This window comes from Aspergillus neoniger (genome assembly GCF_003184625.1).
Source record: "Aspergillus neoniger CBS 115656 unplaced genomic scaffold BO87scaffold_17, whole genome shotgun sequence".
In the NCBI taxonomy this organism is placed as follows: domain Eukaryota; kingdom Fungi; phylum Ascomycota; class Eurotiomycetes; order Eurotiales; family Aspergillaceae; genus Aspergillus; species Aspergillus neoniger.
The window spans coordinates 121,838-135,065 of NW_020291145.1; the positions used below are offsets into that span (position 1 = coordinate 121,838).

Sequence of the window (13,228 nt, forward strand, 5' to 3'; positions counted from 1 at the left end):
GGATTGCCCCGGCCTTCGTCATCCACTGGATCCGATCCGGGAACCATGACAGTCCGCCGAATTTTCTCGACGCCCACCTTCAACGCCCGCCCATCACATCATCCTGTCTGCCCCCTCCTCCGTCTTCGTCGTCGCAATCGTTTTCCACCGTCAACGCGGCCACACACACTTCGCCTGTTCTTGCCCAAGAGCGCTATGTTGGAACCCTTTCTGTATTCTCCGTCGAGTCCGAGGGATCAGGGTCATGAGCCCGTATAAATATATCCTGTCGACCATGGGTATCCGTTGATGGAGGTGGTCCCCCCGGATAAGGATTTTTACTCCCGGTGGAGCCAGGCTGCTGACGACAAGAGATCTTAAACATCCGCCTACCGACAAGTCAGGACCGTCGCTGGCCATTTCCAGTTCCTGTGCACCGCCCGGCGTGGCTATAATGCTGGTCTGCATTGTTCCTGGCGGGCCAAAAAGGAAAATTATCCTGCTCCCACTGCGACAGACAAGCCTCATCTGACTACTATTCTGGTATCGGCCCCCCCCGGTCCGCCAGATATATCGCACACTGTAAACATGCATCCTCCGTCGGATTATCGCCACTACTCTCCAAGGCTTAGACTTTCATCCCCCGCCATCTCCTCCTCTTATTTGCCCTGTCCCGTAGCTGCTTCGTCCCCCCCTATATATAGTTCTTGGGCACGTATCCAATGGTCCATGGGTGCTCCACTCCTCTAGCAGTTGGTTTATCTACGCCCTAGCCCAATTGACGGTTGCGTGGTACCGTTGTTGTCCCCAGCCCATTTTTTGCCCCCTAGGGCCCTCTTTTTCTTCCCTCCTTTGGGGGGCTCCTGTTTATTTTTGTGCCCTTTTTAATTTTGCAGTGTTATTTTTGGGATCCTTCTTTGCCCAGCCCCAGAACCTCCCTAGAACCCTCGTTATACTTTTACCCTTTCCCTGTTTGCCTCAAGAAGACCACTCGTCGCAACTTCCGGCAATCCCATCTTCAACCTTCAAGATGGGTACGCCGACACATCCATACTCGGCCCATTCGCCGCGGGAAAGCGAAAGCAGCTACTTCTCCCACACGTCTCCCCCCCATGGTGTGAGTGTGTCCCGTCAAGCTGGCCGCCCGTTCAATACCTAATCGTGATAGCTCCAAACTTACCACTCCGAGCAACATGAGCACGACGAGCAGGAACAGTCTCTGCTGGAGCGCAACAATTCCAGTCACTACGGCACGCCCTTCGATGATCCTGCCGTGTCGACAGACTCCATCCGTCGCTACACTCTGCACGACGACGGTCCTGCAGTCTTCGCCGCGCCCCCTTACCAAGAATCCGAAGCCGCTTCCGAAAACACCTTCCGTGCCCGGAGCAATGGCGACAAGGCTTCCCGTGAAGGGAGTCGCGCGGGTGCCCTGCGCCGTTACGGAACGAGAAAGATCAACCTGGTGCAGGGTTCCGTCCTGAGTATCGACTACCCGGTGCCGAGTGCCATTCAGAACGCCATCCAGCCCCAATACCGGGATGCGGAGGAGGCATTCTCCGAGGAATTCACACACATGAGATGTAGGTGCCATGCGACTTTGCGGAGATGGCCAATTGTCCGGCTGACCAAAGCATCGCAGACACGGCCGCCACTTGTGATCCCGACGAGTTCACGCTGCGCAACGGTTACAATCTGCGGCCGGCTATCTATAACCGGCATACCGAGTTGCTGATCGCCATCACCTACTACAACGAAGACAAGGTCTTGACCGCGCGTACCCTTCACGGTGTCATGCAGAACATCCGTGACATTGTCAACTTGAAGAAATCCGAGTTCTGGAACAAGGGTGGCCCTGCTTGGCAGAAGATCGTGGTCTGTTTGGTTTTCGATGGTATTGAGCCATGCGACAAAAACACACTGGATGTGTTGGCGACGATTGGTATCTACCAGGATGGAGTCATGAAGAAGGACGTTGACGGGCGGGAAACCGTCGCCCACGTTGTAAGTTTTGCTTCTTTCCACTTTTCCTCCGCTGCCGCCGTTGTGCAGACCGCCTTTGGACCATCGGGGATCGGCACCGCAAGGAGTCCGATTGTGTACTGACCGTCGCAGTTTGAATATACTACCCAATTGTCCGTCACTCCGACGCAGCAGTTGATTCGGCCCCAGGGCAATGAGTCGACCAACTTCCCCCCGGTGCAGATGATCTTCTGTCTCAAGCAGAAGAATAGCAAGAAGATCAACTCCCACCGTTGGCTGTTCAACGCCTTCAGTCGTATCTTGAACCCGGAAGTCGTCATTCTGCTGGATGCCGGTACCAAACCCGGTCATAAATCTCTGCTTGCTCTCTGGGAGGCCTTCTACAATGACAAGACACTCGGTGGAGCCTGTGGTGAGATCCATGCAATGCTGGGACAGGGCTGGCGCAAGGTCGCCAATCCGCTAGTCGCTGCGCAGAACTTCGAGTACAAGATTTCTAATATTCTCGATAAACCCCTGGAAAGTGCATTCGGATATGTCAGTGTCTTGCCTGGTGCATTCTCTGCCTATCGGTATCGCGCTATCATGGGCCGTCCGCTGGAACAATACTTCCACGGAGACCACACGTTATCAAAGCGTCTTGGAAAAAAGGGTATTGACGGCATGAATATCTTCAAGAAGAACATGTTCTTGGCCGAGGATCGTATTCTCTGCTTCGAATTGGTGGCCAAGGCTGGCTTCAAGTGGCATCTCAGTTACGTCAAGGCGTCCAAGGGTGAGACTGATGTTCCGGAAGGCGTGGCCGAATTCATCAGTCAAAGACGTCGTTGGCTAAACGGTTCTTTTGCCGCTGGTCTGTATTCCATCATGCATTTCGGTCGTATCTACCGCAGTGGTCACAGTATCATTCGCATGTTCTTCCTGCACATTCAGATGATCTACAACGTGTGTCAACTGATCATGACCTGGTTCTCCCTTGCTTCTTACTGGCTCACTAGTTCCGTCATCATGGATCTGGTGGGTACGCCGTCTACGAGTAACAAGAACAAGGGTTGGCCATGGGGCAACGATGCGTCGCCCATTGTCAACAACTTCGTCAAATACGGTTATGTCTGGGTTCTTACGCTGCAGTTCATCATGGCTTTGGGTAATCGGCCGAAGGGTGTCAAAATTCCTTACATCCTGTCCTACCTTTACTTCTCCCTCGTCCAGTTGTACGTCCTCATCCTGTCGTTCTACCTGGTCGTGGGTGCCTTTAACGGTGGTATGATGGACTTCAACTTCGACGAAGGCGTTGGCACATTCCTCTCCTCGTTCTTCAGCTCCAGCGGTGGTGGTATCGTCCTGATCGCTTTGGTCTCCACCTACGGAATCTACATCATTGCGAGTGTCCTGTATATGGATCCCTGGCACATCATCACCAGTTCCTGGGCCTACTTCCTGGGTATGACGACCTCGATCAACATCCTGATGGTCTACGCGTTCTGTAACTGGCACGACGTTTCATGGGGTACCAAGGGTTCGGACAAAGCCGAGGCCCTGCCTTCCGCGCAGACCAAGAAGGACGACGACAACAAGCAGAACTTCATCGAGGAAATCGACAAGCCGCAAGCTGATATCGACAGTCAGTTCGAGGCAACGGTGAAGCGGGCGTTGTCGCCGTGGATCGAGCCAGAGGAAGAGGGCGGCAAGAGTCTGGACGATGCGTACCGCAACTTCCGTACTGTGCTCGTATGTCTGTGGGTGTTTAGTAACCTGCTCGTGACGCTGTTGATCACCGCCACTGGAGTAGACAAGATGTGTCTGACGGTACGTTTCCTCCCTGTTCTCTAGTAAAGCTATAACTCGTAACATCATCTAACGAAATTCCAGAACACTTCCACCACCCGTACATCCTGGTACTTCGAGGTCATTTTGTGGATCACGGCCGGTCTGTCGTTGTTCCGTTTCATCGGCTCGCTGTGGTTCTTGGGCCGGTCGGGTATTCTGTGCTGTGTGTCCCGGCGCTAATTGCGATCGCGTTGGGAAAAGAGAGCGCGCCGAGACTTATTTCGCTATATACCTATCCACCTACCTACCTATCCTGCATGATTATGTCGTGTTATCCAGCGCGTGGTTCCATGGGATTGTACATTTATGGACCTGTTTGAGTGTTGATCTATTTTGTTTCCCCTTCTATGCAATGATAATAATAGAGCGGTTTTGATCTATTGGTGAAATTGTTGGAATTTAGAATAGCTGAGATGATTGATAAAAGAATGACATGACCAATTGCATACTACCAGTTCACCGTGAGCGCAGAGTATTGAAATTCAACGGATACTATTCCCATTCGAAGAAAGAAAACAATAGCGCCAATGTAACCACAGAATCACCAGCTGTCAGCAAAACAACCGCCCAACCAAGCCCAGACCCATCAGCCTACCCAGCCAAAGCCAGAGCCAGCTCCAGCTCCAACTTCAAGCATACTAACCAACCCCACCCGAAGCTGCAGAACTTCGTTCCAATAAACCTTCTCACAGGGAAACACAACTACCAACCATTCCATTCACCATCCTTCTTCCCCAATGCCTTCTTCACAGTGGCACACCCCTCCACATCACCCGCATGGGCCTCAAGAAGCGCCTCGAGCGACAGCCTAGTAATATCGCACACCTCCTGAGACGAGATATTGCCCACCTCAATTTGCAAATCAAGACAAGCCTCATGGAAACAATGAAGCTTCGCACACACCGCGTCCATCTCGGTCCGAATATCCTGTGCTTGCTCCCCGAGAGCCATTAGCTTATCAGCGATATCCTGAAAGGCCTTGAAGTTCTTCTCATAGACCTTCTCACCCTGCTTGATGATGTTGAGAGTGGTGTCTACCCAGGGTAGATTCTCGCGAGTACCACCCCATCCGTCGGACTTCTGCTCGAAAGGCCTCCATTCACGGAGGTCGTCTTCGGTGCCGATGGTCGATTCCGCTTCGGCAGCAGCGGTGGCGGGAGTGGTTGCGGATTCGAGTTGTTCCACCAGGACCTTGAGATTGGCGAGGAGGTGGGCGGGAATGGTAGGCTTGGTGGTGGTGGTCGAGGTAGTGGTAGTGGTGCGCTTCGCGTCCCGGGTTGCAAGAGTCGGGGAGAGTATCGGACGTTTCTTCTGGGGAGTAGAGCTGGAAGATGGCCAAACAACGGAGGGCGCGGCGGAGGAGGTGGAGGGAGTCATGGCGAAGGGGAATTTGGTTGACGCGGCACGGTTGTTCAGGGCTTTGGAGATGGAGTCCTTAAAGCTCTCGCGCTTGATCTTGGTTTTGGTGTCGTCCATGGTTGATGGAGATGATTGGAGTGTATGAGGTAGATTATGATGATTGAGAAGATGGGGAGATTGGAAGCGAGGTGTGAGTGGATGGAAGAGGGAGGAAGGAAGAGAGGAAGAGATGAAGGTGCCTTTTAAGGTAGGCAGCCAGTGTTATTTAGGTGAAAGAATCTTGAGGTTAAGTGGTGGCCGTGGGATTAATTCACTTCTTTCTACTTCACTCTATGGAGAGTGCTTTGTAGGTGTTGGGAATGTTTGCCATAGTCATGCCTGATGGCTAATTTGAGTTACTGCAGTTAGATTCTCTCTCGGTCAAAGTATACTACTACTCTAATGGAAAATGCCAGCTTGACTTGCATGTGTTGGAGGTGGTCGTAGATGAGTAGTCATGGTGTTTAGTGAATTGAGAGCTAGTAGATTGTTGTTGCTTTGACATATACTGTAGCGGCCAATGTGTCGCGCAGGAAAAATTATATTCTGCTAGTTATATTAATATGGGTGTTCAGGTAAGCTCGGGTTTCCTCTATTTAGAGACAGTGATTCCTTCGTGGTCTCTCATGGTCTTTGGTGTGGGGCGCTCGAAAGGTGCAGCAAAGGAGAAAGTACTCCGAAAAGATCCATTTATAACCTCAAATGCTGGGAGCGAATGCCTTCGGCCTTGATATAGTTCTATTTTATCTGCATGTATACTGCCAGTGGCGATTTCCCAACGCGGGTTGAAGAAGCCCCGGTGATTCCTTCCCTAAATCATGAATGACCATGATATGTAGTGGTTTTCTTTCTGGCCGATCCTGGTTGTAGCATCAAACCTCTATCAACACTATCACCCAACATATCCTTACGACAGAAATATTCTTTTGCGCGATGGACCTCCCAGTTTATAGTACAAGCCAGCCTTCGTTATGTGCCCTGCCCGTGGAGCTCATCCAAGCCATTCTTTGCAACCTTCCGGATCTCGAGTCCCTTAAATCGGCCCAATTGACGCATTCTGCGCTATACTTTGCCTTCATTGGCGCTGAAAGTCAGATTTTAAAGCAGATATTAGCGCAAAAGATTCCCACGGCGCTTTTACCAGATGCGTTTTTCGCCTTCGATGCATCCACTGTGGAGGGCGTGTGGACGCAAGATGAAGTGCACTCCATAATCTACCGGCATCGGACCCGCCAAATCTCTTCATCATTTCCTCTAAGCCCCCAGTCTACTTTCAAAATCACTGAATTATATCGCTGGGTTCGACATTTCACCAGACACTTTCTCAGGCAGGCAATAGCCGACCCAATGCAGGGGAGAACCCACCCGCCTATGCCTTTATATCAACCAACATCCTCAGAGGAGTGTCGAGTAGCAAGGGCGCTCTACCGTTTCGAGATCCATCGCCATCTTTTTAGGATGCGTGAGCCGTATGCGAATTATTCCAAGTGTTCACCGGACTTCCTGATAAGTGACCAATGGGGTTACTATTTCCGTCACTTCCCCGCGTGGGAACTTGAGCAGATACTGTCAGTCAGTGAGTATCTCTTTCGGAGGGTGGCCAAATGTGGGTGTCTCTTTCTTCCATTTCCTAGACCGGGTCACACAAGCTCCGAAATCTGATTGCTAAACAGGTTTGCGGCCATTCGCAGAGAATAGGACTTGGACCACCGAGGGTATCTGGTATTATTCCAGCAATGCCTACCTAATGACAGATCCATCGCCTGTAGGAACTCTAGTGAGTTCTACACAGACCCGTAGAGCCCATTCCATTGTGGATTGATCTGACCACAGTCAGCTATGCCACGGCCTGCGGTATATTGGGGATCTCGTCACAGCTCAAACATTTGGCCAGCATAACCTACTCGCCAACGAATTGTTTGGCAAGCCTTTCATGTCTTCGCTACCAGACATATTCAGGGCTATCTGGGAGTCTCAGAATGTATTCCACGCTTATCCATCACTTACATGCGAAGTCGAGGGGCAAACTATCGATTGGCAAGATACAGGATATGTCGGATCCGATCCGGGCCCAGCTAATGCATGGCATACGATGATGGCGGCAACAATCCCGAATGGAGGCGTATCTACGCAAGTTGGCCATCATTCTATGTGTGAGCTCCGTCGACAGGGTTATGTGTTCTGGGATCAGGTTCGTATCGAGGAATGGGGCCTCAACAGCAACACCATCGATATCCCTCTTTATTTTCCCAATTGGCAGCAGGAGCTACACCTTAGAGCGGCTAGCGCCTTGTACAGGCGGCCACACTTGTATTATAATGCAGGCGTGGGTAGCTGGTGGTACCCAAGAGAAATAGCCCCCCTTCCTGTCGTCCGATTGCCTCCGAGACAGTAGAGGAGCATTCTTTGGTGGCTGAAGATGAGTCACAGACATACTTTGCTATAGCGGAAGGCTACAACATGCCTGTCGGTCAGTGAATCTCACAGGCGGGTTCAAAACTCGATGATTGGGTTGGTATGGTAGGATGATTATATAGACATAGATAATGTAGGTACCTTCAGCACCGAAAATTTGACCGGGCATGGCGTTGATGGATATTCATACATGGTATATAACACGGGCCCAAGATGGTAGCGTAGTACAAAATCCGTGTCACTTTATCACTTTAGTTAGTACCGACCAGACGGGTGAAACCTCGCGACTAGGTTCAAACATAACCCCCACGAATCTCTACTGTAGGCACTAGGCAGACACAATCCTGGTGGCTGGCACTGCCACCGCGGGACGGACCCTGTGATGCATCTGAGACACGGAATTGCCGCTGTCTTAATTAGAGTTTGTAACCTCCCAATCTTGACAGACATAAGCCTGTCAATGTGTCAGAGGAACCTTCTAGCCAAGGATGAGACCGAATTTACAATTCGCGACCCAGCTGATTGAAGGCTAGGCAGTATGAGGAATATGCAGGAACGCCATAGGTACTACATGACAAATAGAGGAAACAAAGAATGACTATTGAAGAGTTGTTGGTACGACGAATAATCAAGCGCGGAAGAAGACCTGTCATGTCAGAACGAAACTCCCTTGCAGCAAAGCACCATCTTGAAAGTTGGGCTGCAGAGGAATCTTTATGAATCAAATATCTTAATGACAGGGTGCTGATCGTGCCAAGATCGTGTCAAAGTTCGCGAGGACCCTGACTGTGTGGTCTGACATGCCTTTCGGGCAGTGATCGTCGCAGGATCTGAACCTTGGATGATCCTTTCATGTATGTTTCCTGTTCATCCAAGATGAGGGTAAAACACGTGTGAGGATGAAACACCAGGTATAATGAGAATATGTACCTATAGCCGAGATGAAGAATTTCAAGAGTTGCATTGCATTCTGAAGGTCATCAACAAGCACACGCATACCCACACCCACACCCACACAAGTTAAGCACAAAATAACCGTAGACGATGCCGATCATCCTGTCTGCCTGCTCGTATTAGTCTAGAGAATAGGATCTGCCCCGCAGCGTTTACCCTCGGAGGAAGCTGACGTTGGCCAACCCAAAGAAGCAACACGGTGTGAAAGGCAGTGAGTCCCGTCGCCCACCAATCAAGTGGGGAGAAACTGCTCGCTACGTTGACCTCGATCTAGCAGAGTGTTCTTGGCGCTAAAGCCAACAGAGAGGGTCTGGCAGGAAAAAGCTTGTGTGGCGTAGACAAGTTAAGACACGGGCTAGAAGCCGAACAAAAAAGGGGGCCAGTCATTGACGAGTGGACACTCATTGCTGGAAATACCTCGGAAGCTTCCGAGCCAAGCTCGGGTCAAGCAATGGTTCAGCGTAGGCATCCATGAAATAAGGTTCCGCAAAGGGGAAATGAAGAGAAACAGATACCATGGGAACAAATAGTAAAGAAGTCCATCCTCGAGTCTGAGTCTGCCAGGTGATGGTGGTGGAGGGAAGATGACGGGCGGGATTGCGTGGTCAGCCTTATAGGGCGCGTGTATTGCTGCATCGGACTCCGCGGATTCCTCTCTCTTTGAACAACGGGATCGACTGAAACCTGGCTGCCTATTAGGTCCCTGATCCATCTCATCCTGTCTCCTTCCTACTACTAGTACGACTGCAGTGCTCGTGATAGTCATACTTATCTACACGCCATATCTGCAGATTCCCCCGCCATCTCCCCCCTAGTCATTTAGTCTCTCCTGTTCTGTTCCGTTCCCCTCATGAATCGTTCCATTTGACCGACTGCTATCTTGGCAAACCGTCACTCTTTACAGATTCATCTATATTTTTTTTACTTCTTGCTGCGCATCAGTCATCATGCGTACCCATTTGCTGTGCCTCGCGGGCGCCTGGCTGGCCAGCTGTGCTGCCAGTCCAGTGGCCAGTCATCCTGGTGATGCTTCCGTCCCCCAGATGGCTCTCAAGGACTCGCACGCCCCGTTCCCCGTCGTGACTGGCCATGAGATTCATATTCCCTGTGCTACGATCCCAGGGTCCAAGGAGGATGAGGCCAAGGATGCCTCTAAAGCATATCTGGTACGTGCGCCCGTACTAACGACGGTCGGAAAGGGTCCAAGCATCACTAACCTTGCCATGTAGGCGATGAAACTCCGCACGGAGAGCAATGCTCTATTTGTCAACGATGTTACCGTCTTTCCTAGTTCATTCCCCATGCATTTGCCGGCAACCCGATACCAGGACGCGTCCGGTCAAAATGCGGAGCATCTGCTCCTGCAGTACGCCATGGACATCGAATATATGGCCCCTCGTCCGGATGGGTCCCTGGTGCAAGAAATCTACCGTGTGCAACTCAAGTTCTTCGACCTTTCCGGCCGTCCTGCCACGACAGACACTGTCAGTGTTCGATTGTCGTCGCAGCAGTCGGGCGAATTGTACATTACTCAGATCTCCGTCGAGCCACTCCCCCACTACCATGACGCGCACGGCGATGGAAATTGTGTCTGGCACGCCAAGTACTGGAACTTGATCATGGAAAAGTACCGTACCTGGCGCGAGAAGAAAGGACACGGCGCCCACAAAGGACCCAAGTCGCAGGAGAGTGACAACCACGAGCACAATGATCACCACCACCATCCCAAGGAGCGACCAGCAACCCACGAGGGAGCCGAGGAGCGCAGACCATTTCTCAAGGAACGGCCCACCGCACACCAGGAGGATAAAGAGAACAGTCCAGAACTCCCCACGACGGACTCCGACAAAGCTGCGCCCGACTCCCCGTTCCGGGTGTATGGAGTGGACAAATCTCTGCGACCGACGGTTTTGCGTAACAAGGATTACCGCCGGGACTTCTGGCGACTCGTGGTGCCTGCCATCATTCCGGGACTTTTGGGGGCCGTTGCTGGATTGGTAGTGTGCACGATGGGGTTGCTTCTCTGGAAGATTGTGGCATGCACGTGTGTCAGTATGCAGCAGGGTCGGAGATGTCGGAAGCGTTGCCAAAGGAAGCAAGGCGTGTTCTTATCGGAGAAGCAACGACTGCTGCAGCAAGACGAGCTGAGTGAGGCGTAGTCCCGTTACCCTACTTAGTATTAAGTAGGGATGATGGTAATCCTGCGTGGGGGCTGAGTCGGTCGCAGATGCACGGCGAGATTTTTTAATGGATGATGTAAATAACATGAGACAAGCTGAGTAATGCACATTATTTGCTCCATGTGATAGTTTATCGTCTTATATTAGGGTGTGATACAAAGATGTCTCCAGTAGATGAATTGAAAGCGGGGTTTGGGTTACTAGTTACTGGTTAGTCCGGGAAACCTGAGGCCTGCAGGAAACTATTGGAATATTCCCTTGGCGACCGTCACTTTGAAGGAGAAAGAGTTAGTAGAATGGTGGAGGTAGTAGTAGTAGTAGTAGTGGTGGTGGTGGTGATGGAAGAAGAGCCTTCCGATTTCCGAACTGTCTCATCCGGTGGTTAGTAATAGATAACTGAATGGGCAGTTGTTGTTACTCAAAGGAAGCAGGGGGGAAGGGCTGTTGCCTGGACTAGCAGAGACTGCATCATCCACTGGCCCCAATGAATCCCTTCCCTTCCCTTCCCTTCCGTGCGTCATGGCTCCCCCTCAAAACCGGTCCTCCACATCTTGCTTTCTTCTCTGCTGAAAATAAATAGCCAATACAACTGATCCATTTCTGCGATGATCATCCCTTAAAGATCCTGATTGGCGTGGAAAATACGTATGTCGCTGCAGGGCTGGCGATACGCCGGGGAAGGGGGGCAAAACCGAGTAGGGTAAATTCCCAAAATGATCCACGGGCGGAAATAACCGGCTACTACAGAAATCCTTCACAATACTACTAATCATACTAATGAGTACACTACTCTGTGCTTTTACTTTTTCGAGTCGAGAGAGATTACGGAGGACCACCACTGGCTTGGTCTGGGTCTTATCATTGGACAAGCCTTGTCACGAAGCTTGTCCAGAAAGCTTAGTTGACCGCCAGTGGATGCTCTCTGATTGGGAGTGTGGCTATGAGGTGTTCCACCTCATCACAATAATAAGTATTATTCATTAATAAACCCATGTATGGAACCATTTGAATGGCTGGTTCCTGAGCCACCGATCATCCACCGTGTCTGATCCACTTCAGTTACTACTTTGTACCACTTATTCCTTCTCGGCAGGGCTGAGCCAGTGATGTCACCTCCACCTGCAACCGATGCAAGAATAGCAACCACCAACCAACTGGGAATGGTCGACTGACTGACTGTCTCTCCTCAGCTTCGCCCGCCCAATCCTTTCTAACCCACCAGCGGTCGACACGATCTTTCGGCGCCTAACGGTGAGGTCATCACCTCGCCCATCTTCTCCTTGGATGCTAATAGGGCTGACCGCTGGGCCCCCCGACTCCCCAGATTGCAAAATGGCCAACGGATAAATACTACTAACTGCCCCCGCCCGGTACCTATTCTTCTTCTTTCCATTCTTTAGCATTTCAGATACCCTTTCGCCTTCCCTCGGATAACTCCTTATCTACCCGTATGACTCCGGCTTAAGTCAGCTTCTCCCAATCTCCCAACTCTCCCATTGCCGAAAGAGCAAAAAAGCAAACAAACCCCAACAACAACACCCACCGCCAATATGTTCGACTGGTTCAAGTCTTCCAACAAGGAGTCTGCTACCCAGCAGCCCACCTGGAACCCCCACACCATGACCATGCAGCAGCCTTCCGCCCCGGAAGCTCCCGTAACCGAGCAGGTCGTCACCGGTCAACCCGTGCGTCCCACCCATCTTCAATCCCCCTTGCAGCACAAAAACAAATCTAACATACCTTTAGGGCCAGCAAGAGACGATGCAGATGGGCCTGCGTGGTGGTGGTGAGGGTGAGGATGTTTGCTGTGGCGTGTATGTTTATCTTCCTATCCTCTAACATGCTATTGATCGACACTAACCATGCGATAATAGGTGCGCCGGTCTTTGCTGCTTCGAATGCTGCGAATGCTGTTGCTAGATGAGATAATCACCCGGATAGACCATCTTCTATACTACGATCCTTAACGTCCATGTACTGTTAATATTGCTCGCATCATGACTATACCATGTTTTTAGCCTAGAGACTGAAGTGATAGAAGGTCCGCGTCCTGGTCTTCATAAACCAATGTCACAAATACTTTACAATATGCTCTTATTTCATTTTACTTTTACTCTTTCCATACTTCTTTGCATCGAATCTCTTTAATACCCGGTGGTCTCTATCAAGGAACGGTATGGTTCATTTGATGCATTGGCCCACACAGTGGAAGGCCAAGGCAATGGAGCACCTGCCAAAGTGCCAAGATCGAAGTGATTGCGGATTTGTTGTCGATCCCGATGACCAAAAAGCTTATTGTTGGGACTTCGCTGAAAGAATAGTAACATATATATAGAAGGTTATTTTCTAGACCACCGTCAATTGTGGATCGCCTTCAAGAGTAAGTGTTGTCGGTGCCAATCCATATACAAAAAAGTTAATTTGATCCGTGACTTCACTGACAGATATATATCTACTAAGTACTAACTAATAGAGACTACTCTAGTACT

At 50.8% G+C, this 13,228-nt stretch overlaps 7 protein-coding genes across 7 annotated transcripts; 5 read left to right on the forward strand and 2 right to left on the reverse strand.

Moving 5' to 3' along the window:
• Nucleotides 1–1,009: 1,009 nt before the first annotated feature.
• Nucleotides 1,010–3,972, forward strand: chsC (chitin synthase C; the record flags this gene model as incomplete). Its single annotated transcript, XM_025625285.1, has 5 exons — nucleotides 1,010–1,096; nucleotides 1,148–1,562; nucleotides 1,622–1,983; nucleotides 2,095–3,771; nucleotides 3,835–3,972. The coding sequence occupies 5 exons, from the start codon at nucleotides 1,010–1,012 to the stop codon at nucleotides 3,970–3,972; spliced, it is 2,679 nt and encodes an 892-aa protein (XP_025479386.1).
• Nucleotides 3,973–4,477: 505 nt separating this feature from the next.
• Nucleotides 4,478–5,284, reverse strand: BO87DRAFT_459251 (uncharacterized protein). Its single transcript, XM_025628941.1, has one exon. The coding sequence runs from the start codon at nucleotides 5,266–5,268 to the stop codon at nucleotides 4,495–4,497; it is 774 nt and encodes a 257-aa protein (XP_025479387.1). The 5' UTR covers nucleotides 5,269–5,284; the 3' UTR covers nucleotides 4,478–4,494.
• A 741-nt stretch (nucleotides 5,285–6,025) lies between these two features.
• Nucleotides 6,026–7,108, forward strand: BO87DRAFT_58757 (uncharacterized protein). Its single transcript, XM_025629407.1, has 2 exons — nucleotides 6,026–6,967; nucleotides 7,028–7,108. Exon 1 carries the CDS (start codon nucleotides 6,124–6,126, stop codon nucleotides 6,850–6,852), a length of 729 nt encoding a protein of 242 aa, XP_025479388.1. The 5' UTR covers nucleotides 6,026–6,123; the 3' UTR covers nucleotides 6,853–6,967; nucleotides 7,028–7,108.
• BO87DRAFT_58964 (uncharacterized protein) lies at nucleotides 6,886–7,722 on the forward strand. The gene has a single exon (XM_025629409.1). It carries the CDS (start codon nucleotides 7,124–7,126, stop codon nucleotides 7,583–7,585), a length of 462 nt encoding a protein of 153 aa, XP_025479389.1. The 5' UTR covers nucleotides 6,886–7,123; the 3' UTR covers nucleotides 7,586–7,722.
• Nucleotides 7,704–8,785, reverse strand: BO87DRAFT_58916 (uncharacterized protein). Its single transcript, XM_025629408.1, has 4 exons — nucleotides 8,716–8,785; nucleotides 8,536–8,661; nucleotides 8,110–8,251; nucleotides 7,704–8,059 (listed from the first exon to the last, which is right to left on the reverse strand). The coding sequence occupies exons 2-4, from the start codon at nucleotides 8,600–8,602 to the stop codon at nucleotides 7,861–7,863; spliced, it is 408 nt and encodes a 135-aa protein (XP_025479390.1). The 5' UTR covers nucleotides 8,603–8,661; nucleotides 8,716–8,785; the 3' UTR covers nucleotides 7,704–7,860.
• Nucleotides 8,786–9,586: 801 nt separating this feature from the next.
• BO87DRAFT_376768 (uncharacterized protein) lies at nucleotides 9,587–11,119 on the forward strand. Its single transcript, XM_025623384.1, has one exon. The coding sequence runs from the start codon at nucleotides 9,792–9,794 to the stop codon at nucleotides 10,716–10,718; it is 927 nt and encodes a 308-aa protein (XP_025479391.1). The 5' UTR covers nucleotides 9,587–9,791; the 3' UTR covers nucleotides 10,719–11,119.
• A 1,170-nt stretch (nucleotides 11,120–12,289) lies between these two features.
• On the forward strand, nucleotides 12,290–12,663 carry BO87DRAFT_426192 (uncharacterized protein; the record flags this gene model as incomplete). The annotated part of the gene is made up of 3 exons (XM_025627347.1): nucleotides 12,290–12,424; nucleotides 12,486–12,531; nucleotides 12,614–12,663. The coding sequence occupies 3 exons, from the start codon at nucleotides 12,290–12,292 to the stop codon at nucleotides 12,661–12,663; spliced, it is 231 nt and encodes a 76-aa protein (XP_025479392.1).
• Nucleotides 12,664–13,228: the final 565 nt, after the last annotated feature.